Here is a 22,557-nt window from a genome sequence, read left to right on the forward strand (position 1 = left end):
AGGGAAGTGGAGCATGAAATAAAATTATTGCCTGACTCCCTATTATTGAATACTAGGCTATATATATAGTTCATTTTGGAAGTAGAGGAGTGAGGAAGCGGTTGTAGTAGTTGCTAGAGCATGGATTGATTTTACAATTACCTCACCTTGTGAGTCACCTATCACATTGTTCCCAAGAAGGATGGGATTTGGATGATGTCCATGGACTATAGGGCCTTAAATAAGATTACACTAATGAATTAGTACCCTCTTCCTAGGATCAATGAATTGTTGAACCAATTGCAACATGTCAGGTACTTCACTAAACTAGACTTAAAATCATGATACCGCTATGGACAAGTCAAAGAAAAATATTCTTGGAATATTTCCTTCAAGATAAGGAAACATTGGTACGAATGGTTGGTCATGCCATTTGTTTTATGCAATGCACCACCTACATTTATGAGATTGATGAATGATGTATTAAGCTCATATCTAGATTCATTTGTATGGTTTATTTGGATGATGTACTAGTTTATAGTACTACTCAAGAGGTGCACACCTCACATCTTGTGTAAGTGTTTGAGATTTTGAAGAAGCACCACCTGCTAGCTAACCTCAAGAAATGTAAGTTTGCATAGTAGTATTTGGTGTCTTTGGGTTATGTGATCAATGGAGAGGAGCACAAGATATATCCCATAAAGATGGAGGCCATTATGAAATGCCCAGTTCCTACAAATGTCCCTAAAGTTAGGAGCTTCATTGTGTTAGCATAATATTTGTAGAAGTTCATAACTTCATTGTCTGTAGTAGCTAAACCACTTCATGCCACAACAACGAGTGGAAACAGTTTCTAGTGGGGCACAATCAACATAAGAATTTCATTGAGTTGAAAAGCAAAATTAGTCAAGCACCAATTCTCATGTTACCAAAATCATAGAATCCCTTTGAAGTGGAGATAGATGCAAGTGTGTATGCCATGGGAGTGGTCTTGATGCAAGGAGGAAGGCATGTATGCTACCATTACGAAATATTTCATTGGGAAATTCTCAACTACCCTACCTATGACAAGAAACTCGATGCCATGGTTCAAGATATCAAGAATTGGAAGCACTAAATGATGGGAAAATATACCATCATCCACATAGATTATGTAGCATTTGCATGCCCAAAGTAAGATACAACAAACTAGACATTAAAAGTGGATGGGGTTTTTACAACAATTTGATCTAATCATCGAATATAAGAAGGGAAGCAAAAACAAGTTGATAGAAATGCTTTTAAGGCCACCCACATCCAAAATTACAACTTTGAGAACTCTAATGTGCGTGGATCCTTTTATCTATGATGCATACAAGGAGACATACACCAAAGAGGAGGACTTCAAGGACGTGTTTTAGTAGCTATAACGTCAAATTCATATAGAAGAAGGTGATAACAAGGTTGACTATAGTTTCCACAAAGGGCTACTCTACAAGCCTGATAAGCCCTATGTTCCTAAAAGTGAATGATTATAACTTATCAAAGATGCTCATGCCTCCAAGGTTGCAGGACATTTTGGTGTTGGGAAGATAGGCGCTAACTTACAGAGGTATGAGTATTGGCCTAAATTGCAAGAAGATGTAGCATGGCAATTAGAGGATGTATACTTTATTATATTATCAACCCCAATAACAAAAAGCAAGGTTTATACCATCCCTTACAGGTACCTGCTAGAAATTTGAAAAGCGTTTCCATGGTTTTTATGGGAGTTTTACCAAGAACTATGAAGGGGCACGGATATCTATTTGTGGTAGTTGATAGGTTCAACATGTTGTGCATTCTCATGCCCCTACAAAAAGGCCATCAAAGGACAACAAGCAGAAAACATGTTCTTCGAATAGGTCTAGATGCACTTTAGGATGCCAAGGAGCATAACCTCATATAGGGATACCCTACATTGTTGAAAAGGATGGTCACTAACTTGAATAGATCTACAATATTCCATCCGTAGACATATGAGAAGACAAAAGTAGTCAACAATAATTTGGTGTAGATTTTGAGGGGTTATAATGAAAATCATATAAAGACATCAGATGGAAATCTAATCTATATTCAATGCTCCTATAATATAACAATCCACACTTCTGTTGGTAAGTGACCTTTTGAAACTTACTTTGGATATTTGCTACCTTCACCTTTGGATGTCATATATGGACAACAAGGAGGAGCAACAGGGGACCTCACAGGAGATGCTTCTAGAAAAGAAAAAATTGTTGAGAATATTAGGCATATCCATTTGAAAATACAAGAGACATTGAAAAAGTCACGGAAAAATATAAGGCTAGACATTATCAACATTGAAAAAATAATTCATTCAGAGTGGGAGACATATTTTGGTCACAGTTGAACAAGGAAATACTATAGGGTCCTGATAACAAGATCAAGGCTCTTTGGTATGGTCCTTTTGAGACAGTGGAAAAGGTGGAAAATAACACCTAAAGACTTGGGTGATTGCCTTGTGTTCATGGAAAATTTTAAGGATGGAAATTTATCTTAAAGTTTAGAAACCTTGGCGAATCCCACTAGTCCATAATATGAAATCTATAAAATGTTTGGAGATATTTTGTAAAAACATTCAAATTTATAATATTTTTATATAGTATATATATAATTTAATGGCGATTTTTAGGGTAAAATAATTTCATTCTATAAAATTTGGGCGAATCATTTTTACAAAAAAATGGAAATTAGCGAACCTTTTTCTTAGAAAAAGTATAGAAAATTAGCCCATGGGCGAATATTAGCCCCTAAATTTTTCCCTGCTTATGTTACCCACCATTTTGTGGGTGATATCCCTAAGAGAATTTTTATCTCCAAGATGGTCCTCAACTGGCATCCACCGGCCCCTTGAAGCCACTAGCTAGCTTATTGTGCCATTTCTTCGCCACCTGAGCCAACCATGTGGTCCCTCGCCCATTTGCCATGATTGTATGTTTGAAGCTAGGCCTCCCAAACCTAAAGGTATGCCTTATCATTTGGTAATTAAGTATTGTAGTTTACTTATCATGGACACTTTTGGGTATGGATTAATGGGAGGATTCAAAGAAAAGAATGGATTATGTATGTGCTCTTGTCCCCTAGACCCCTTTTGGATATTAACCTTGGATTTTAGTGTTGTGGGATCTATTTTACTGGCCATTTGGCTTTAGGGATGGTATTTCATGGGAAACCCTGATTTTGTTTGTGTGGTCCTGCTCCCTTATCCGCTTACATTACCCCCTTTCCATGCAGTATTACCCCATTCATCATTTCCCCCACTTGGGTCGACATTCCTCCACTGGGTTAGGGTTAGCTCACCCCTTCCCCTTGCCCACACCTTAGGTCAGGCCTAGAATAATGCCTGGAGGTTGTTGCAGTTAAAAAGAAAGACAAAATCATATTTGGCCACATTCAACAGGAAAATGTGCCACAATGAAAAATATGCTCGGGACAAGCACATTTAGCACATGGGCAGAAGTCAACACATGAGCTCTACCCCATCATCATGGCCATCACCCTGGTTCCTACAGGTTCTATGAGCCTCCTTCATCATATAGGAACCCATGATTGTTCCAACCCCTGGTGGGCAATGAACTGCCCTACCTTAAAAGGAGTTATTCACTGCTACATCTTATGCATCATGCTCTTACCCCTTAAGCCTCGAGCAATTTAACAAAGAAAATCATAAAAAGGAAAAATGCATATAAAGAAGGGTGGAAAAATCAAGGTCGGCGCACCTCATGTACCATGATTTCTCCCTCCTATACATTATAAACCCAAGTGCATGCTTCCCTTTTCTTAGCTACCCTTATACCCCAACATGTAGCTCAGGGTCGCCCCCTCTCATCCCCTACTTCATTCACCTATTTGTCACATGCCACCACCTTTTGAAGGATGTACCTTGAACATATTATCCCCTTTAGAAGTAGAAACCACCTAATAGGATACCTGGTTAACCCCATTTGGAGTTTAGGAGACATTGGCACATCAAGAAGCCCATTATGGAAGGGAATTCCATTATGAAGTCCCCACTTATGGTCCATGGTTGGTAAGCTCATTTAGTTGATTTCCTTATTGAATTGTTGTACAGGAAGGTTACAGGACGCATTTGGATCTTATGCAGTATTACAGATGGTCTCCATTTTGGGTTTGGTCTCCCTATACGAGGTCCTAATCCTCCACAGGGCTACATTGGCGCATGTAGGATGTGTGTTGAGAGCCATGGGCCTCCACAATAGTAGACAACACTCCATGGATCCCCAAGGATGGTTAGACATGCTCGAGATACTCCCATTGGACGATGAAGATGCACCTGGTTCATCTTTGCCTAGCCAACCCCACATATGTACCATGCACTTGGAAACTGACTCAGGACTTGTAAGACTATGTGGCATCCCCTACACTATCATCAGAGCCCTTGCAGATGATCTACATGCATATTTGACTCATTTGGAGACCCATGAGGTTATTGTTGTTCCCCCACACCCATTGGGAGCACCACATGTTTATTGTTTGGAGAACAAGGGGCCAACTCCTTTTCCATCACTTTTGAGGATCCTACTATTCATTATGGCACTCATGGACCTCATTAGGCCTCTTAGAGGGCCCTACGACACACATAGATTATTATTTGACCTCTTGAGAGGCTTATTCTTTCATTTGTGAGCGAGTTTGGTGAGCTTGTCACCAAAAGTTAGAATATTAGAACATTATTTTGTTTTTAGGGCTTATGTAGGCAAATGAGGCTAATTCAAAATCCTAATTAGTGCATAAATACAAGTGAGATTAGTTCATTTTATCATAATAACTTTGGATTGGATCTCTTCTCTCTCTTGAGAATTTCACACTTTTTCTTAATGGATGAATTGGAGCTTTATGGATGAATTTTGATGTGTGGATATTGGTCTATCTTATCTTGGAGCTTCTCTCTTGTCAAATTGTGGATGGTTGGATATATTATATTACATGTATGTACATTCTTTTAATGTTATTTTTGTTTTACTTTGTCATATACATTGGACTGGGATTTTCGCTATTCTTAGGGCTATGCTGCATGCATTTACTACTTAAATTATGGAATTTTGTCTCTATTATAACATCTATCAATGTATGGGCCATGTAATGTGAATGAAATCTCCTAGGGGTAATTCTATCAATAAATTGACCTTGATAAACCATCTCCTTTTGCACATTGAAGTATAAAAGATGCAAGATTACTTCTCTTTGACCTAGAAGGCTAGCGAAGTAGTCTTGAGGCCTCCTTGACCAAGAACCAAAGGTCGTCACTCATATTCATCATAGAATCCATTCTCCCAAGACTAAGACACTAATCTACCAAAAGCTAGTCACCTTAAACCAAATTATTTTTCCTTTTCCTGGGTCTAGCCAAGTTGGGTCACCTAGGGTATCATTTTCCCTGTGAACTAGCCCTCCAAAAAGTTTGACCTCTTAGCCCCTGTTGCGCTGGTGTTTCCTCAAGACCTCCTCGAAATTTTAGGCCATTCCAATGGTGGACTTGTGAGAAAATCCAAGCCCTAGCTCCGAGATCAAACTTTTCCCTAGCATCCCCAAAGGCTAGTACCTTACTGGATCAATTCAAAACCTTTACGTGAATATTATTTCTTTGATCCTTTCCCCCACCTTGTCTAGGGTAAGAACATCATTGGTTTCCATACTCTTTCCTCCTACCCTAGACTGGGTCCATTTGGTCCTATTCCTTAAAAAGACAATTATTCAAGAACCATCTAGGATACCAATTTCAATAAGTATTTTAGGGATTAGGAACCTCTTTCATGAATCATATCCCCTAAACCTAACCCTCAAATTATCTCGTTCCTCTCCTAGAAGTCATTGTACCTTTCTTATAAAGCAAGCAAGATTCACCCTTCAACCTCTTTTGGAAAGGGAATTATTTGGGTCACTCCACATCCATTCATTGATTTATCCTTCATCGGTGACTCCATAATATACCCGGTCTCCTCCAATTGGTGAAAGTATGTAAATAGAAGGGAGTCGTAGCTGAGGTGATAGTGGGGTAAGTCTCCATTTGTTTCCCTTGGTCTAGCATTTTCCCTTTAGGGATCCCCCTTAGGTCCTCTAATAGTTTGAGCGGTAACATTTTGGTGCCATTATCGGGGACACGAAATGTGTGTTTTGTTCCCTATATGACATATTGACATATCATTATTGGCGACTCCATTGGAAGAACCAATCCCTAGTTCTTCATTGGACTTTAAGGTCGATGCTTGTAGGGTGAAGCAAGCATTTTTCTAGGCATCTTAATTTCACCCTGGCAACTCCTACATATTTTTCATGCATACCTCAAATAGGTTGTCTTTCTTTAATAAATTCCCCGCTTTGGACATTGCTAACATCCCTAGGCATCCTAAGCATGTCGCAGGAAGGATGGTACATGGGGTGCCTGTGTTTGATGGTGATCCACTCTCCGCAATTTCCCATGTAGAAAGATTTAGTGCACATGCTTCAACATAGAAGGTTGTTCACCAAGATGTCCTTATGTTATTGTTCATGGGATCTCTCATTGGTCATAACTCATGGCTACATGATCATGAACCTAGGATCATCTCATCTGTTGAAGAGTTCGTTGATGCCTTTCTTAGACATTTTCAAGTACACCCTGCATTAAGTATCCAAGAGGAAGCCTTCATCGAGCATCATCAAAACATTAAGAATCTAGGTAATGAGCAAGCAGACAAGTCCTCCTTGGGTCCACATGATGAAAATGATGATTTTGAGGACACATGTGTTGGGAAGGATGAATTTATGGAAAGTGGAATTGAGACCAACCTTTCCTTTCTCAAGGATATCACTCCCAATGAATCCTCTTTTGAAAACCTTGAAAAATATGATCCCATTAGCCCCTTGGAATATTACATTGAAGATTATTTCCACACTGAAAAGGAGAAATAGGAAATTGTTGGTCCTCAATTTGATTGTGCTCCCATTTACGACAACGATAAGGAGGATGAGGATGAGATTGGTCTTCCCTTCCCCTCAGGCACTATTTATGATGAGATACCCATTGATACCCCTGGGAAGGAGAATCTTTATTTTCCTTTGCATAAAGAGGGGTCGTTGGAAGTGATCAATTTTCCCATTAGGACAAACCCAACCTTTGATATTAAGGAAATTGATAAGGATCCCACTTCTCCTGAGTATGATTCTATGTTCAAATCACTGGAGCCATTAGATTATGATTTTGGGAAAACACAACCTATTGAATACAATACTTCTTTCTCCCTTTTTCCTATTGGTCATTGTATTAAGTCTACATCAAGTGATTCCCTCACCCCTAGTCATATGATCTCAAGTAACTATGAGCCCTTTCCCCCTCCCGAGTATAGTGTCAAGGAGAATCCCTTCATTGATTATACTTTTCCTCCTTGGACGCACCCTCAAGGTTCTGATCACTCCATAGTCTCCCCTCTCTAGTGTAATCATCATGTGCAACCTACACGTGTTTCTCCATCTTGTCAACCTCCCTTTCTTACTAACCATAACCCAATGAAGGCCATAAGCCATGACGTAAATAATAAATACAATGGTGGAAGTGATATGCCATAGGTTTCCATCCATCAAAATTTTATGAGCTTGGTTGTTGACATCTCTATATTGTGGTTGCAAGAGAACATCTCACAGAATATATTACATCATTTTCTTACCTCTTCTCATATAAGAATCCATTTGTGGGCATCATATTTTCCCACCTCCCACCCACACCATCCTCCATGTGTTTGGGTTTGCATTCACTTTGGGATTTGCTGCATGAGTAATCATTTATGCAGTCATAATTATAATGACTTGATGAAATGTTGGTTGTAATGGCTTTATGATTACACTTAGTATTAGCCTTACTACATGCATATTAGGATATGATGCATTGCATGCTCATTTTCTCATTAGAAATAACATCATATGATATTTGCCATGGTAGATAGATGCATATCTGTATGTTTTATTTTTTATTGATTTTATGGCCTAACATATAGCTTGTGCGATCATGAGACGTCGCAAAAAGCATGTTGCCCCGTGTTTTTCCATTTATTATATGTGCAGGTGACAGGCCTACGATAGCCAAGAGATTGTTGGAGTTCTCGTGACCTCCCATTCCAGTAGCTTCACCTACTTCTTTGAGAGATCACGTCCCAGTTGGAGCTAGATGTTACCCACCATCTTGTGGGTGATATCCCTAGGAGAATTTTTTTTTCTCTAAGATGGTCCTCAGCCGGAAGCCAACAACCCCTTACAACCACTATCTAGCTCATTGTACCATTTCTTCGTCATGTGATCCAACCATGTGGTCCCTCGCCCATCTGCCATGATCGTATGTTTGAAGGTGGGCCTCCCGAACCTAAAGGTATGCCTTATCATTTGGTAATTAAATATTGTAGTTTGCTTATCATGAACACTTTTGGGTATGGATTAATGGGGGGATTCGATAGAAAGAATGGGTTAGGTTTGTGCTCTTGTCCCCTAGACTCCTTTTGGATATTAACCTTGGATTTTGGTCCTGTGGGATCTCTTTACTGACTATTTGGATTTAGGGATGGTATTTCATGGGAAACCTTGATTTTGGTTGTGTGGTCCCATTCCCTTATTCACTTATATTACCCCCTTTCCACGCATTATCACCCCATTCATCATTCCCCCACTTGGGTCTACATTCCTCCACTGGGTCCACATAGGGTTAGCTCACCCCTTCCCCTTGCCCACACCTTGGGTCAAGCCTGGAATGATGCCTGAAGGTTGATGCAGCTAAAAATAAAGACAAAAGCATATTTGGCCACATTCAACAGGAAAATGTACCACAAAATGCCAAAGATGCCTGGGACAAGCACATTTAGCATGTGGGCAGAAGTCAACACATGAGCTCTACCCCATCATCATGGTCATCACCTTGGTTCCTATAGGTTCTATGATCCTCCTTCATCATATAGAAACCCATGATTGTCCCAACCCTTGGTGGGTGATGAACTGCCATACCTTAAAAAGTGGTATTCATTGCTACATCCTATGCATCATGCTCTTACCCCTTGAGCCCCGATAAATTTAACAAAGAAAATCATAAAAAGGAAAAAGGCATATAAAGAAGGGTGGAAAAATCAAGGTCGAGGCACCTCATGTACCACGATTGCTCCCTCCTATACATTATAAACCCAAGTGTGGGCTTCCCTTTTATTAGCTACCCTTGTACCCCAGCATGTGGCCCAGGGTTGCCCCCTCTCATCCCCTAATTCATTCACCTATATGTCACATGCCACCACCTTTTTAAGGATGTACCTTGAAAATATTATCCCCTTTATAAGTAGAAACCACCTAATAGGATACCTGGTTAACCCCATTTGGAGTTTAGGAGACATTGGCACATCTGGAAGCCCATTATGGAAGGGAAGGGCATTATGAAGTCCCCACTTATAGTCCATGGTTGGTAAGCGCATTTACTCGATTTCCCTAATGACTTGTTGTACTCGAAGGTTGGGGGACACATTGGGTCTTATGCAGGATTGCAGATGGTCTCCATCTTGGGTTTGGTCTCCCTATACGGGGTCCTAATCCTCTAGAGGGCTACAATGGCACATGTAGGATGGCCTCCACAACAGTAGAAAACACTCCACAGATCCCCGAGGATGGTCATAGATGCTCAATATACTCCCATTGGACAAGGAAGATGCACCTGGTTCATCTTTGCCCATCCAACCCCACAGATGTACAATGCACTTGGCATCTGACCCATGACTTGTAGGATGACCTGGTATCCTCTACATCATCATCAGAGCCCTTGCAGACGATCTACATGCATCTTCGACTCATTTGGAGACCCATGAGGTTATTGTTGTGGCCCCACACCCATTGGGAGCACCGCATGTTTATTGTTTGGAGAATATGGGGCCAACCCCTTGTCCATCACTTTTGAGGATCCTACTCTTCATTATGGCACTCATGGACCTCATTAGTCCTCTTAGAGGGCCCTACAACACACATAGATTATTATTTGACCTCTTGAGAGGCTTATTCATTCATTTGTGAGCTAGTTTGGTGGGCTTGTCACCAAAAGTTAGAATATTAAAACATTATTTTGTTTTTGGGAATTACGTAGGACAAGGCGGCTAATTCAAACTCCTCCTTATTGTATAAATAAAAGTGACGTGAGTTCATTTTCTCATCACCACTTTGGATTGGATCTCTTCTCTCTCTTGAGAATTTCACACTCTTTCTTAGTGGATGAATTAGAGCTTTATGGATGAATTTTTATGTGTGGATATTGGTCTATCTTATCTTGGAGCTTCTCTCTTGTCAAATTGTGCATGGTTGGATATATTCTATTACATGTGAGTACATGATTTTAATGTTATTTTTGTTTTATTTTGTCATATACATTGGACTGGGATTTTCACAATTCTTAGGGCTAATTGTTGCATGCATTTACTGCTTAAATTATGGAATTTTGTCTCTATTATAACATCTCTCAATGTATGGGCCATGTAATGTGAACGAAATCTCCTAGGAGTAATTCTATCAACAAATTGACCTTGATAAGCCATCTCCTTTTGCACATCGAAATATTAAAGCTGCAAGATTGCTTCTCTTTGACCTAGAAGGCTAGCGAAGTAGTCTTGAGGCCTCCTTGACCAAGAACCAAAGGTCTTTACTCATATTCATCATAGAATCCATTCTCCGAAAGGCACTGATCTACCAAAAGCTGGTCACCTTAAACCAACTTATTTCTCCTTTTTTTGGGTCTAGCCAAGTTGGGTCACCTAGGGCATAATTTTCCTAGTGAAATAGCCCTCCAAAAAGTTTGATCTCCTAGCCCCTCCTGTACTGGTGTTTCCTCAAGACCTCCTCCAAATTTGAGGCCATTTTGACAGTAGGGTTGTGAGAAAAGCCAAGCCCTCTCGGATATCAAACTTTGCCCTAACATCCCTAAAGGCTAGTACCTTACTAGATCAATTCAAAATATTTAAGTGAATATTCTTTCTTAGATCCTTTCCCCTACCTTGTCTAGGGTAAGAACATCATTGGTTTCCACACTCTTTCTTCCTGCCCTAAACTGGGTCCATTTGGTCTCATTCCTTAAAAAGACACTTCTTCAGGAACCATCCGAGATACCAATTTCAATAAGGATTTTAGGGATTGTGAACCTCTTTCACAAATCGTATCCCCTAAACCTCAAATTCTTTCGTTCCTCTCCTAGAAGTCATTGTACCTTGCTTAGAAAGCAAGCAAGATCTATCCTTCAACCTCTTATGGAAAGGGAATTATTTGGGTCACTCTATATCCATTCATTGATTTATCCTTCATTGGTGACTCCATAATATACCGAGTCTCTTCCCATCGGTGATAGTTCATAAATAGAAGGGAGCCTTAGCTAAGGTGACAGTGGGTTAAGTCTCCATTTGTTTCCCTTGGTCTAACATTTGCCCTTTAAGGATCCCCCTTAGGTCCCCTACTAGTTTGAGCGGTAACACATTCCATGCACATTTACTTAGTAATGAATATGGAGAATCTCAAACTCTATGTGCCTTCCTTAGATCAACAGGGGGAGCAGGTCCTACCTTCCATAAAGGAATTAACACCAAATGCTTAGGAAAAGTTGGCAAAACACACAATTTTGTAAAAGAGGACAATGTTTACAAACAAGGGTAGCATGACCTTTTGTAGATTGGGTTGAAAGTTCAACTTTTGTGCAAAGAAAAGTGGTATTCCAAGGAGAAGGCAGAGGAATTTCCTCACTCATTTAGAAAAGCTTTTGGGAACCAAAAACCTCCCTAAATTGGGAGGTATGTCCTGAATTGGGTCATTATATTATTTGTCATCTGTTTACACTTAAATATTTAAGTTTACTAGTATATTTTGTTTATGATTAGCATCACACACACACGAAAGTTATTTCTATGTTTTTAGTGGTTCAATTTTTATAATTTTTTATTGAATTTCAATATACAATTTAATCACTTTTATGTTTTAATGATTTAATCATTTCATTGCAATTTACAGTAATGGTATGTATAATGTTCATTTTTTCTTTTTCTTTTTCAATTCAACATATCTTTAAGGTTGACAATTTAACCAATCTTTGACACATCAAAAAATAATGTATAGCTAAAAGCATTAATCCCTTTTAAAAATTTAACAAATATTTTTTAATCTATGAAGAGCAATGAACCCAATTCTACATAAATATGGAATACACCATTTTCTCCATTTAATTGCTACTAATACCCTCCATGAATTTTAAACCTCAAATCTTTAACATTGCTTACCAAACCTTTGCTTTATTAATTTCCCATTTTTATAATTTTTGATTGAATTTCAATATACAATTTAATCACTTTTATGTCTTAATGATTTAACCATTTCATTGCAATTTATAGTGATGGTATGTATACTTTTCATTTTTTTTTCTTTTTCAATTCAACATATCTTTAAGGTTGACAATTTAACCAATCTTTGACACATCAAAACCTAATGGGTAGCTAAAAGCATTAATCCCTTTTAAAAATTTAACAAATATTTTTTAATTTATCAAGAGCAATGAACCCAATTCTACATAAATATGGAATGCACTATTTTCTCCATCTAATTATTATTTTTTTCTTCTGAATTTAGACTAATTCTATTAAGCAAAAAATATTGTACAAGAGGATACATTCCAGAGAGACAGGAAACCGGCAACCGGAAATGATAGGACTATCACCCTCAGTTCCGGAGAAGGAGTTAAGCAAACAAGGAGCTACAACAAGTCACTGGGAGCCTAAAGAAGCATTGATTCCTACCCTGAAAGGGTAGAGGCCTCAACACGAAGCTTTTTCCCTTTCCTTTTTTTGACTTCAACCCAACCATTTTGGGGTGGATGAGCGATAGCAACTTGAAGATTGGGGTCCTCCACAGGAGAGCCCTCCTTTTCTGAATCAGAGGAGGAGGACAAATGGACACGTTTCTGAGCAATGGCTGAGTCAGAGGAAGGCGCCAGACCATCGGTGGAAGGGCCCACGAAATTAGGGGCCTGATTCAATTCTTCATCGCTATCTTCATCTTCAGAGCTGGAGGAATCAGAATCCACGACTGGAGGAGGAGAGCAAGGAGCCCATCGTTTGGACTTGGGCTTGGAGACGTTGGCCTTGTTCTTTTTTACCGGGCGAGATGGGCATGTATTCTGCAAATGCCCAGATTGGTGGCAATGGCGGCACCGAAAGGCAGTATTCTCGTAATCCAGTGTCTGGGTCCAGACAAAGTCGTTTATCTTGAGATTGATTTGTTCTGGAAGTCCTTTGCTCAGGTCTAACTCCACACATACTCTTGCATATGAGTAGAGACCTTTGGATTCCCGCCATAAATCTCCACTAATGAAGCTGCCCAAGGTGTCGCCTATAGCTCTGAAGACACGAGTACTCCATAGGTGGGCAGGTAAGTTTGGAAGCCGGATCCATACAGGTGTCTTGGTAATGACTGCAGTAGCTGGATCAAAATCTGGGAACCAAGGAGTCAAGAAGAGCCCTGCAGTTCCCATGAACCAAGGGCCCTCTGCTAAGGCCTTTTCATAATGCTTACTGTTATCAAATAGAACAATGAAGTAACCTTTCGAACAAAAAAATATCTTACAATGATGTGTCCAGTTTGCATGGATCCATGCATAGAGATCCTGAGATCGCGGCCACAATCCATTAAATCTGCAAATGATGGCTCTTTCTGCAAATTCTTGAAGTTGGGTTGCCAGATCTTCATGGATGAGTTCAGCAGAGGGAACTTCTTCAATCTTGTCAACCAAGAAGGCCTTAGATTTAAGGGCTTCCGGGGGTTTGGGGTTCTCAGAGTGAACTGCGTCTTTGTATGAGAAGGGCCGAGTAGAAGATGACTGTCCCGCTGCACCTCCTCTCAAACGAAGGGTTACCACCACAGAGCTGTTCCTGGAAATGCTGTAAGCAGAGAGGGGGAGAGGGTCTTCAAGTTGTTTACCTTGAAAGAGAAGTCGCTGAAGGCTTGATGGAATCCCCATCCTGCGTTCTAGATTCAGTTTGAGTTCCTGCACCAGATCTGAAGGACTAACCCATTGCATGATGGTTCTGCCTGTAGGCTGAGAAATTTGGATCTGAAAGGAGTCAGATAAGGGCCTTGACCCCATGCCAGGGCTTCTTGAGCTTCCTAGAGCAGATCTGCCGTGGCTAATTCCCATCAGGGGGATCGGACCTGCAAGATCTTGGCCGATCTGTTTGATGAGAGCCCGATCTGATTGATCAGCGGCAGATCTGGGGATTTTATATGTTCTTATGCTTGAAGTGAACGTCCCGTCTCCTTGCATCGATCTCCCAGGGGCGGAGGTAGCAGATCCGTGAAGTGGGTTGCGAGTCCTTCGCTGACGGCAATGCGAACCCCGATTCTCTGAGATTGTTTGAACTTCATCTGGTAGGGGCAGCAAAATAATTCGGGATTTCCAGGCTCCAGGCAGCACTGTCCAGATTTTCCATGCAGATCCTTCTCTGCGATTTGAGACTGCGGTTCGGAAAAGGACCGAGCCAAGATGTATACAGATCTCTGGATATGGCCAGAGCGTGGGCTTTTCTGCCTTCTGGGTGACCGGATCTGTCAGATCTTTGTCAGATCTGAAGATAAGACTGCGTTTCGGAGAGCGAGTGTTTGCCCCAGATCCAAACAAAGACCATGCGATTGTTGAGATCTCATGCTCTGGTTCATGGCCAAAGCGCCCGGATAACTGTCCAGCTGAGACCAGAAAGGCGAATGCAAATCTGCTATGAAGGAAAAAGGATCCCGAGCTGTGCTTGCTGAGGCTGCCCAGAATGCTGGACTGGAGAGATGCGTGAAGGATAACTGTAGAAACCTTCTCCGTTTCGATGTGTTTGTAGAGATTATTACGAACAAACACAGAGGCCTCCTGTCCGCCATGGCCTTCGTAAACACCGATAAAAGTGCCGAAGGGAGAAACCATAACCTGGCTTTGGTCCTCCATCAGTGAATTCGCCTCCATAGATTTCTTCCACCAATTAGTGATGTTCTACCCTTCTCCATCTAATTATTACTAATACCCTCCATGAATTTTAAACCTCAAATCTTTAACATTGCTTACCAAACCTTTGCTTTATTAATTTCCCATAGCATATGTTATATACATTTCCAAAAGGAATATTAGAATGAAAGCTTGGAATGACAAAAAATTCTTAAAAATTTGATGGTTAACAAATATATATATATATATATATATATATATATATATATATATATATATATATATATATATATATATTAATTAATTAATTAATTTAAAAATTAATTTAAAATAAATGAGAATTTTATTTGCATAATTGGCGCACACATTTATTTAAAAAATTATATCTATTTTTTTAAAATAAATGAAAATATTAATTTTCTATAAACATTCCTTATACTAGTTTATAAACATTCCTTATACAACTTGAGTGGGCCTAATGGTTAAGAGCATGTGTTTCCTCCTAAGAGATCATAGGTTCAAAACTGGAGGGGGATAGAGTATGTATGCCTTCATGGACTTAGCAGTCAAATCGCTACACGCTCTTGTCCCACAAACAAAGGGGTCTCATGCCGTGACATTAAAATTAGAATAATTGTTTATTGGTTTAGTGGGTATATTTCTAGAGTTATTTATTTTTATAGCATGGAAGAGTTATTTATGAAATGTGTTTATTGTCTAGGTATAGCAAGACACGTTACTTACTAATGTTTTACAAATAGGGTAGTGAGTTAGGAGGACTTTACTTTAGGGGAAATCATTGTGGTTAAACATGTTTGAATTAAAGTTGTATTAGACCTTCCTACAAAGTCATGGTTACTAAGTGCAGGTGCCATAGGTGATAATTATTGTTATGTTGTTCGTTTTGTCCATTTCAATCTCACTTATTTATCTTCTAAACTTTATGTGATATAATAAATATTAAATAAACACTACAGGGAAAACACTTTCTAGGAAATGTTTTTGTAAAGATTTTTATTTTTATAAGATTGGACAAAATGATTTTAAAAACCCCACTCTTGGTACTAAAGGTTTTTGTGATTTTCACTATAACTAAACAATCTAGGCAAGTAAAGATTTTTTCCATAGTGTGTTTAAATTGATAAAACTTATTAACGTAATACTTATGTTTATAATGGGCAAGTGAGCAATGTACTAATATGAACTAGTGCCTTAAAATCCCAAGGATGAGCATCAATGCATGTGAGATATTTTAATCACCTTTGTGAGCATATTATATATTGAAACACGAGAGAATTATATCAATAATACAAATTGGTGCACCGTATTTATGATATACATTAATGCACATTGTATATGTTATGAAGATTCCATCTATATTTTATATCTTGAAAGTATGGATGTATACTTAATACATGAAAACAATAATGTGCATAACAACTTTAGTGCTTAAAATTTTTAAACATAAAAGATAAATGTAGGCACCTTTGAAAGTATGGATGTATACTTAATACATTAAAACAATAATGTGCATAACAACTTTAGTGCTTAAAATTTTTAAAACATAAAATATAAATATAGGCACCTTTGAAAGTATGGATGTATACTTAATACATTAAAACAATAATGTGCATAACAACTTTAGTGCTTAAGTTACCGATTATCCTAGTACAAAGATAAATATAAGCACCTTGCTGCTAATTTTATTGGTTCATCGTTTCTTTTTAAAAGTGTAGATAATGAATGTTATCCCATATTTAAAACAAAAAAACAACATAAATTCACTTTTAATAAAAAATAAAAATAAAAATATTTGTAAAAAACTCAAAAAAATAAATTATACTAAATATTTTATTACATTGAGTATAGAAAAGAAAAGAAGATATAATTTCTATTATGTAGAAATTTTAACTTAGTAAAAAAAAATTTACTCCAACTAAAATTAAAATTAAAAAATTATAACAAACTATTACTTATTCTAAATTAAAATAAACTAATACTTATACTTAATTCTAAATTAAAATAGATCTACACTGATTTTATTAATTACAATAATTATTATTATTATTAAAATACTTTTTCCATTTTATTAATTACAATAATTATTATTATTATTAAAATACTTTTTCCATTTTATTTTCTAATTTTCTAGTAAGACTCAAGTTAACACTTCATCCAGGCTTCGCAGATTTGCATTTCCTCCCCTCCTGCTGGAAGATTAGCTTACTTCTCTCTCCCGCTATTAAATTAAAATAGTGAAAAATCTACCAACTTCGAACTACAGAACGCACCAGATCGAGCACGTGACATTGGAGGGTAGCCACATGGAAATCTGTTATTACTATTATCTTTTATCATCCCCAACCCCAACTGCTTGAAATCATAGACGTAAATATGTTCATGCAATAAGAAATTGGAGTATGGCCTGTGTCATGTGGGATGGGCATCTGCCCAGGCTGTCCTCCACTTCCTCATCGTCCTCCACCCAAAGGACTTATATCTCTTCTTTTACCGCTTTCAATTTAAATTCAATTGCTGCCCACCACAACATCATCAGTATGAAAGCAGATGCCAATGATTTGTCTACGCCTATGCCTGTAGCTGAATCTCGACAGCCATCTATGTTGGTGTTTTCAGGTCAGCCGAATCTCTCGTCTTGTTTCTTTCGCCCATCGCTTTTCTGTTCTGGCCAGCAGTGTTACCTTTAGCTTATTTTGGTATTTTGCGTGGAAATTAATACAAGTTTCAATTTCAGCAATGTTGGGAAAAGTTTTAAAAACCCCTCGATTGCAAATCAGTCCGACTGGGTTGCTTAACTTTTCAAAACCCCTCGATTGCAACTCAGTCCAATTGGGCTTGCATTGATTTCAGTAGTCTCTTTGGCTTATTTTGGTGTTTCGTGGGCATTATTACAAATTTCAATATCAGCAGTGCTGGAAAGTGCTTAAGTTTTTAAAACCCCTTGGTAGCAGTTCAGTCCAACCGGGCTTGCATTGGTTTAAGTAGCCCCTTTGGCCTGTTTTGGTGTTTTATGGTCAGCAATACAAATTTCAATTTCATTTCTTGCAATGTTTGGAAGTGCTCAAGTTCTTAAAACCCCACTATTGCAACTCAGTCCAGTCGCGCTTGCCTTGAATTTGATTTTGAGATGTCGAGGCATAGGGTTCAAATGTTAGCTCGTGCTTGTTACACATCGGCATCGACTATTACACCAGATCTCGTCTATAATGTTTTAGGTTATGAGCCTTTCAACGTAGAAAACTATTAAGCTATGATTTTAAGCTGAACAGTGTATCAGTAAATTTAGAGCTGTTTATGGTGGTTGTAGATGATTTTTGAGGATAGTTAGATATCATAAGGCGGCATGTCCTTTGCCTATTATCAAGGAATACAAAGGAACTGTTTATTGGTACTGATAATGGAGCTTAGTTTAGGCGCTAATATAATGATTTAGGAGTGTAGTGGTATTACATATTCTGTCCTATTTATATTTGACTCGAGGGATATCCATGAAGTAGATTGGTTCTGACCGTGGTCTGTTCAGTCAACCAGAATTTCTCGTTTGTCATTCTCACCAATATAATTTTCCCTCTTCAAATTTATAATGCCTGGATCCTGGGAACAGAAACATAATCAAGGGTATTGTATAATTCGACACACCTCTTCACTTGAATATTCGTGAGTTCTGTATCTAGAGAAACAATCAATGACAGACATTTGATTTATTTTGTCATTGATTACCCCTTCATTTTTGTCTTTGTATTCTCACGAATTATACATGTAGTATGATGCCCTGTGCACCCCCTATGTTCACGATTCTGAAACTAATTGACAGTTATGTCCAAAGCTTGTAATATGATGCTTGTAGTTCCCACCTTCTAACAATTAGACCACTTACATTGTAAATGGTTGATACATATGTGCAAGTAGCAGTGACTTGATATATTGTCTAGAGACACCAATGAAACATTAACATCTATATAAATTAAGTAGCGGCAGAGTTTTTGTAAAGCATTTTCTAGTCATCTTCAGGCAGGTGGAGCACCCTTCTACATGATAATTGCTCAACATTCTATTTGTAAATGGTCAACAGAAACCGTATATGCTTTGGCCCAAGTTTCTCGTTCTTGATAACGACTTTTATAAGCCATGCCATCATATGCAAGCAGGGCACATGAAGACAATAACTTGAAAGCATCAAGCCATTTATGATCAGGCATGTTTTGTGGAGTGTGAAGCCAGCCTATGAATGCAAGATTTAAAATTGGTTGAAGGTGAAGATTTCCATGACTGATTTATGGGACAACTCATGGAAGATTGTTCAATGTGACATGACACCTTTATTGCAAGGTGGTGGAAGTAGTTTCTAGATGACTACATTTTGCAGGAAGCCGAGAATAATACTGTTGAGCTATATGAGGTTAGCTTCTTCAAGATTGTGGAAGTTGAATTGTTTATGGTGCACAACCTGTGATTGTATAACTCTATACAAAGGAGGGGCAATTGGTTCGCCAGGGACTTTAGTTGGACAAAGGCAAAGAAGAGCTTCAGCTCAGAAAGTCAAATCAGTAAGTGCATTTGAGTTTTGCAGTGTAGGCAAGTGTTTTAATTTTTTTTTTGTCAAAGTTGAATAAATAAAGACTTGGTGAAATTCAGTCCTAAAAGAGAATTTATTTTAACACACTATAACATGTTAATGCATCCTTTATCTCAAGATTATGGTGACATTTTGATTGGATACAATGCCAATCAATTGGGATAAGAAAATTTATGATTATTGTTGTACAATAACATAAGGTAAGATAATTTTATTCATGTCCAACCAATGATCCCAAATAGGTCATTGGGAATGCCAAGTACATTTGTGTGGAATTGAAGGCATGATTAAAGCATATCTAATCTATACTAAATAAGATCTAAAACTATCTATTCTAATACTAAATAAGATGTATAGTTTTAGCAAGATTGTAACACAAGATGACAAGTACATTAGTATGGAATACAGAGTGGGAGGTAAAAGGTTGCTGCTTTGCTGCTATAATAGCATGATAAAACAGATCTAATCTATATTAAATAAGATCTATAGTCTAAGATCAAGGAGCAGATCAAAGCTATAACATAGATACATGCAAGATCTAAAGATCTTGAGAGCCAAAGGAGGATGTAATAAAAAGGCTCAACCCCTCGTTGATGCTATGCCATGAGGATGAAGAGGTGGAGGGACAACTTCTCTCTCTGGAGCCAAGGGTCTAGTATTTATATCTCTCCAAACAATTAAGGCCATAAGGAAGAAGTGCTTGATAGATGACTAATTGGGGAACTTGGAAGAGTTGCTATGAGGCATGTCTTCTTGTTTAGGTGATGTAATCCGTTGTTGAGTTTTGGAGGAAGTCACTTGTTTGCTTGTGTTGTGTGAATTGTCTTGGGGTATGGGGTGACAACTTTGTAAGGGTCTTGTTGCCACAAAATCTAGTAGGCCTTGTGAGGGGATTCACAAGATAGGGGCCAGACCTTGTAGCAACAACGAGGGAGATTGCCATTGTCACCTTAACAATTTTCCTTCTGCTCTTTAGTTGAATTTCACAAGGAAGGCTTCCCAGTACTCACCTATAAGGATATCCTAAGTTCTAGGGTTCACGGTGATGAAAATATAGGCTATGCGAAGACACTCTATGATGGACAAAGGCTTAATTCTTCTTGATAAAGGATCAATACATCGTGCACCTAGACTAGATAAAGGCGTACAATCTAGGGTTTCTTGATATGCAACAACAAAGGAATACCTAGACACATAAAAGTCAAAGAAAGGGTTTGCTAAAAGATTAGGTCAAAAAAACAATAGAGCAAACCCCCAAACTAAGGCTCAAGTTGAAGCTAGGCTAGGGTTAGGGTTTCCAAGGCATAAATTATATAGAGAAGGATGACATCAACCCTCCTAAGGGAAGATTTACCATCCATAAAGCTAGATTTTGTGTTCAAAAGGATTATAGAGATAAATCTTAGGTTTTATGTTCCACAAGCAGACATCCACAATGTTGAAATTCGATATCTTACAAGGTGTTTCTGGTTGGAAAAGCCCTTGGGGCTTTCTGGTTTGGTTAATGGGCTTTGCACCCAAGGTGTGGGTGTTTGTTGGGGTTTTTCACACAAAGAAAAGCATTTAATATTTAAATTTAATTATAAGTCGACTTAAGGTGTTAAGTCAGCTTAGGTCAACCAACAGGGCCAAGAGACACACCCCTTGGAAAAGTATAAATACAAGAAGGTAAAGGAGTATTCTTCTTATGTGGAAGAGGCTAGATGTGACTTAGTTGTAGGTAGCAAAAGCAGGCATAGGAGCAGAAAGAAAGGCAACGAGGGAAGTCTGGACAACTGAGTTTTTTGTGGTTGAAAAGGAGGCCAAGTAGGGTTTGTCTGGAGGGTTGAGAAGGCCGCTGGATTGTGTTAGGGAATCCGTTGGCTAGAAGAAGTGACCACAAGCATGGTAAGGCCAATTGTAGCCTAAGGAAGGGCCAAAGACTAGGTGGAGGGGCTGCAAGTCAATAGAGGCAGGTCGTAGGGGCCAAAGGGAGTAGGCCGAGATCCTGAGGAAGCTATAGGCAGCTAGCTGCAGGTAAGTTAGGGCTACCCACAACAAGGGAGAAGCGGGCCACAACCTGTTACTAGGGGTTGCAGGCCTGTTAGGGCATCAACCAAGGTCTATTTGGGCCTTGCAAGGAAGTTGAGGCCTGCGGTGGAGGCTACCACAATCAAGAAATAGGGCTAAGGGTTGCTGAAGGTAAAAACAACTAACCGAGGGCTTATGGAGACTACCTAAGGGCTACAAGGAGGATTGATTAGTGCTAGTAGAGGGCTGAAGGTGAACAGGGCGTGCTAGGAGCGCTGCCAAGTCACCAAGGAGTTGTTTAGAGGAGAATAAGGGCTACTACATGAGCTGAAAGGAAACAAGAAGGTTGCTCTGGCCTAAAGGGAGCTAGCTGGGCGATTTGAGAAGGGTAAGGAGTGCATTGTGTGCTACAGCAGGTGGTTGTAGGCTTTGGTGGCAAATGATAGCCACTGGTCGAGGCAGATGAGAACTGAAAGGACTTGGCCCCAACCTAGGTAAATTTTACAAGAGTGTTGTATTTTGTCTTGTGTATTTTGGCATGGTACAAGGATTGTAAAGGGCCACTATACCTGGTATGGGAGCCCTGTGGGTTTTCTTGTTACAAGAATAATAAGAAACATGTTTTGGGCATTAATTCTCGTGTACTGTACATTGATCTAATTGCTGATATATTCCGCTATGCAAAAGTTTTGAAGTTATGCATTTTCAGTGCATTTATGTTTTTTAGCGAAGAGCATAGACCATACTTGGGGTGCATGGAATTCTAACTTGGTATGTGAGCTACTTTGAAGAGTAGTTGGGTCAGATTTGTGCTAGGTAGCAGCTGTGAGAGGGAGCTGTGGGACTGTTTTAAGAAGCAACAATGTTGCTAAGTGAGCTGGATAGGCATGCCTTGTGAGACATGGAGCAGAATGTTCAGAGAAGGAGTTGTGGATTATTGCAGCTTGGGGTGGTAAAATGGGAGTTC

General features: G+C 38.9%; 1 protein-coding gene across 1 annotated transcript in view; it reads left to right on the plus strand.

Annotated features, from left to right (window-relative positions):
- Positions 1-17,152: 17,152 nt before the first annotated feature.
- MEE18 (maternal effect embryo arrest 18) overlaps positions 17,153-22,557 on the plus strand; it is a 433,784-nt gene continuing 428,379 nt past the window's right edge. The window contains 1 exon segment of the mRNA XM_089404666.1: positions 17,153-17,620. Within this exon segment, the coding sequence (XP_089260792.1) occupies positions 17,404-17,620 (217 nt within the window). The 5' untranslated portion in view covers positions 17,153-17,403.

Source organism: Pinus tabuliformis, chromosome 2_2 (assembly GCF_031772625.1).
Source record: "Pinus tabuliformis cultivar Carrire ecotype Pingquan chromosome 2_2, CPIR1, whole genome shotgun sequence".
Classification (NCBI taxonomy): Eukaryota; Viridiplantae; Streptophyta; class Pinopsida; order Pinales; family Pinaceae; genus Pinus; species Pinus tabuliformis.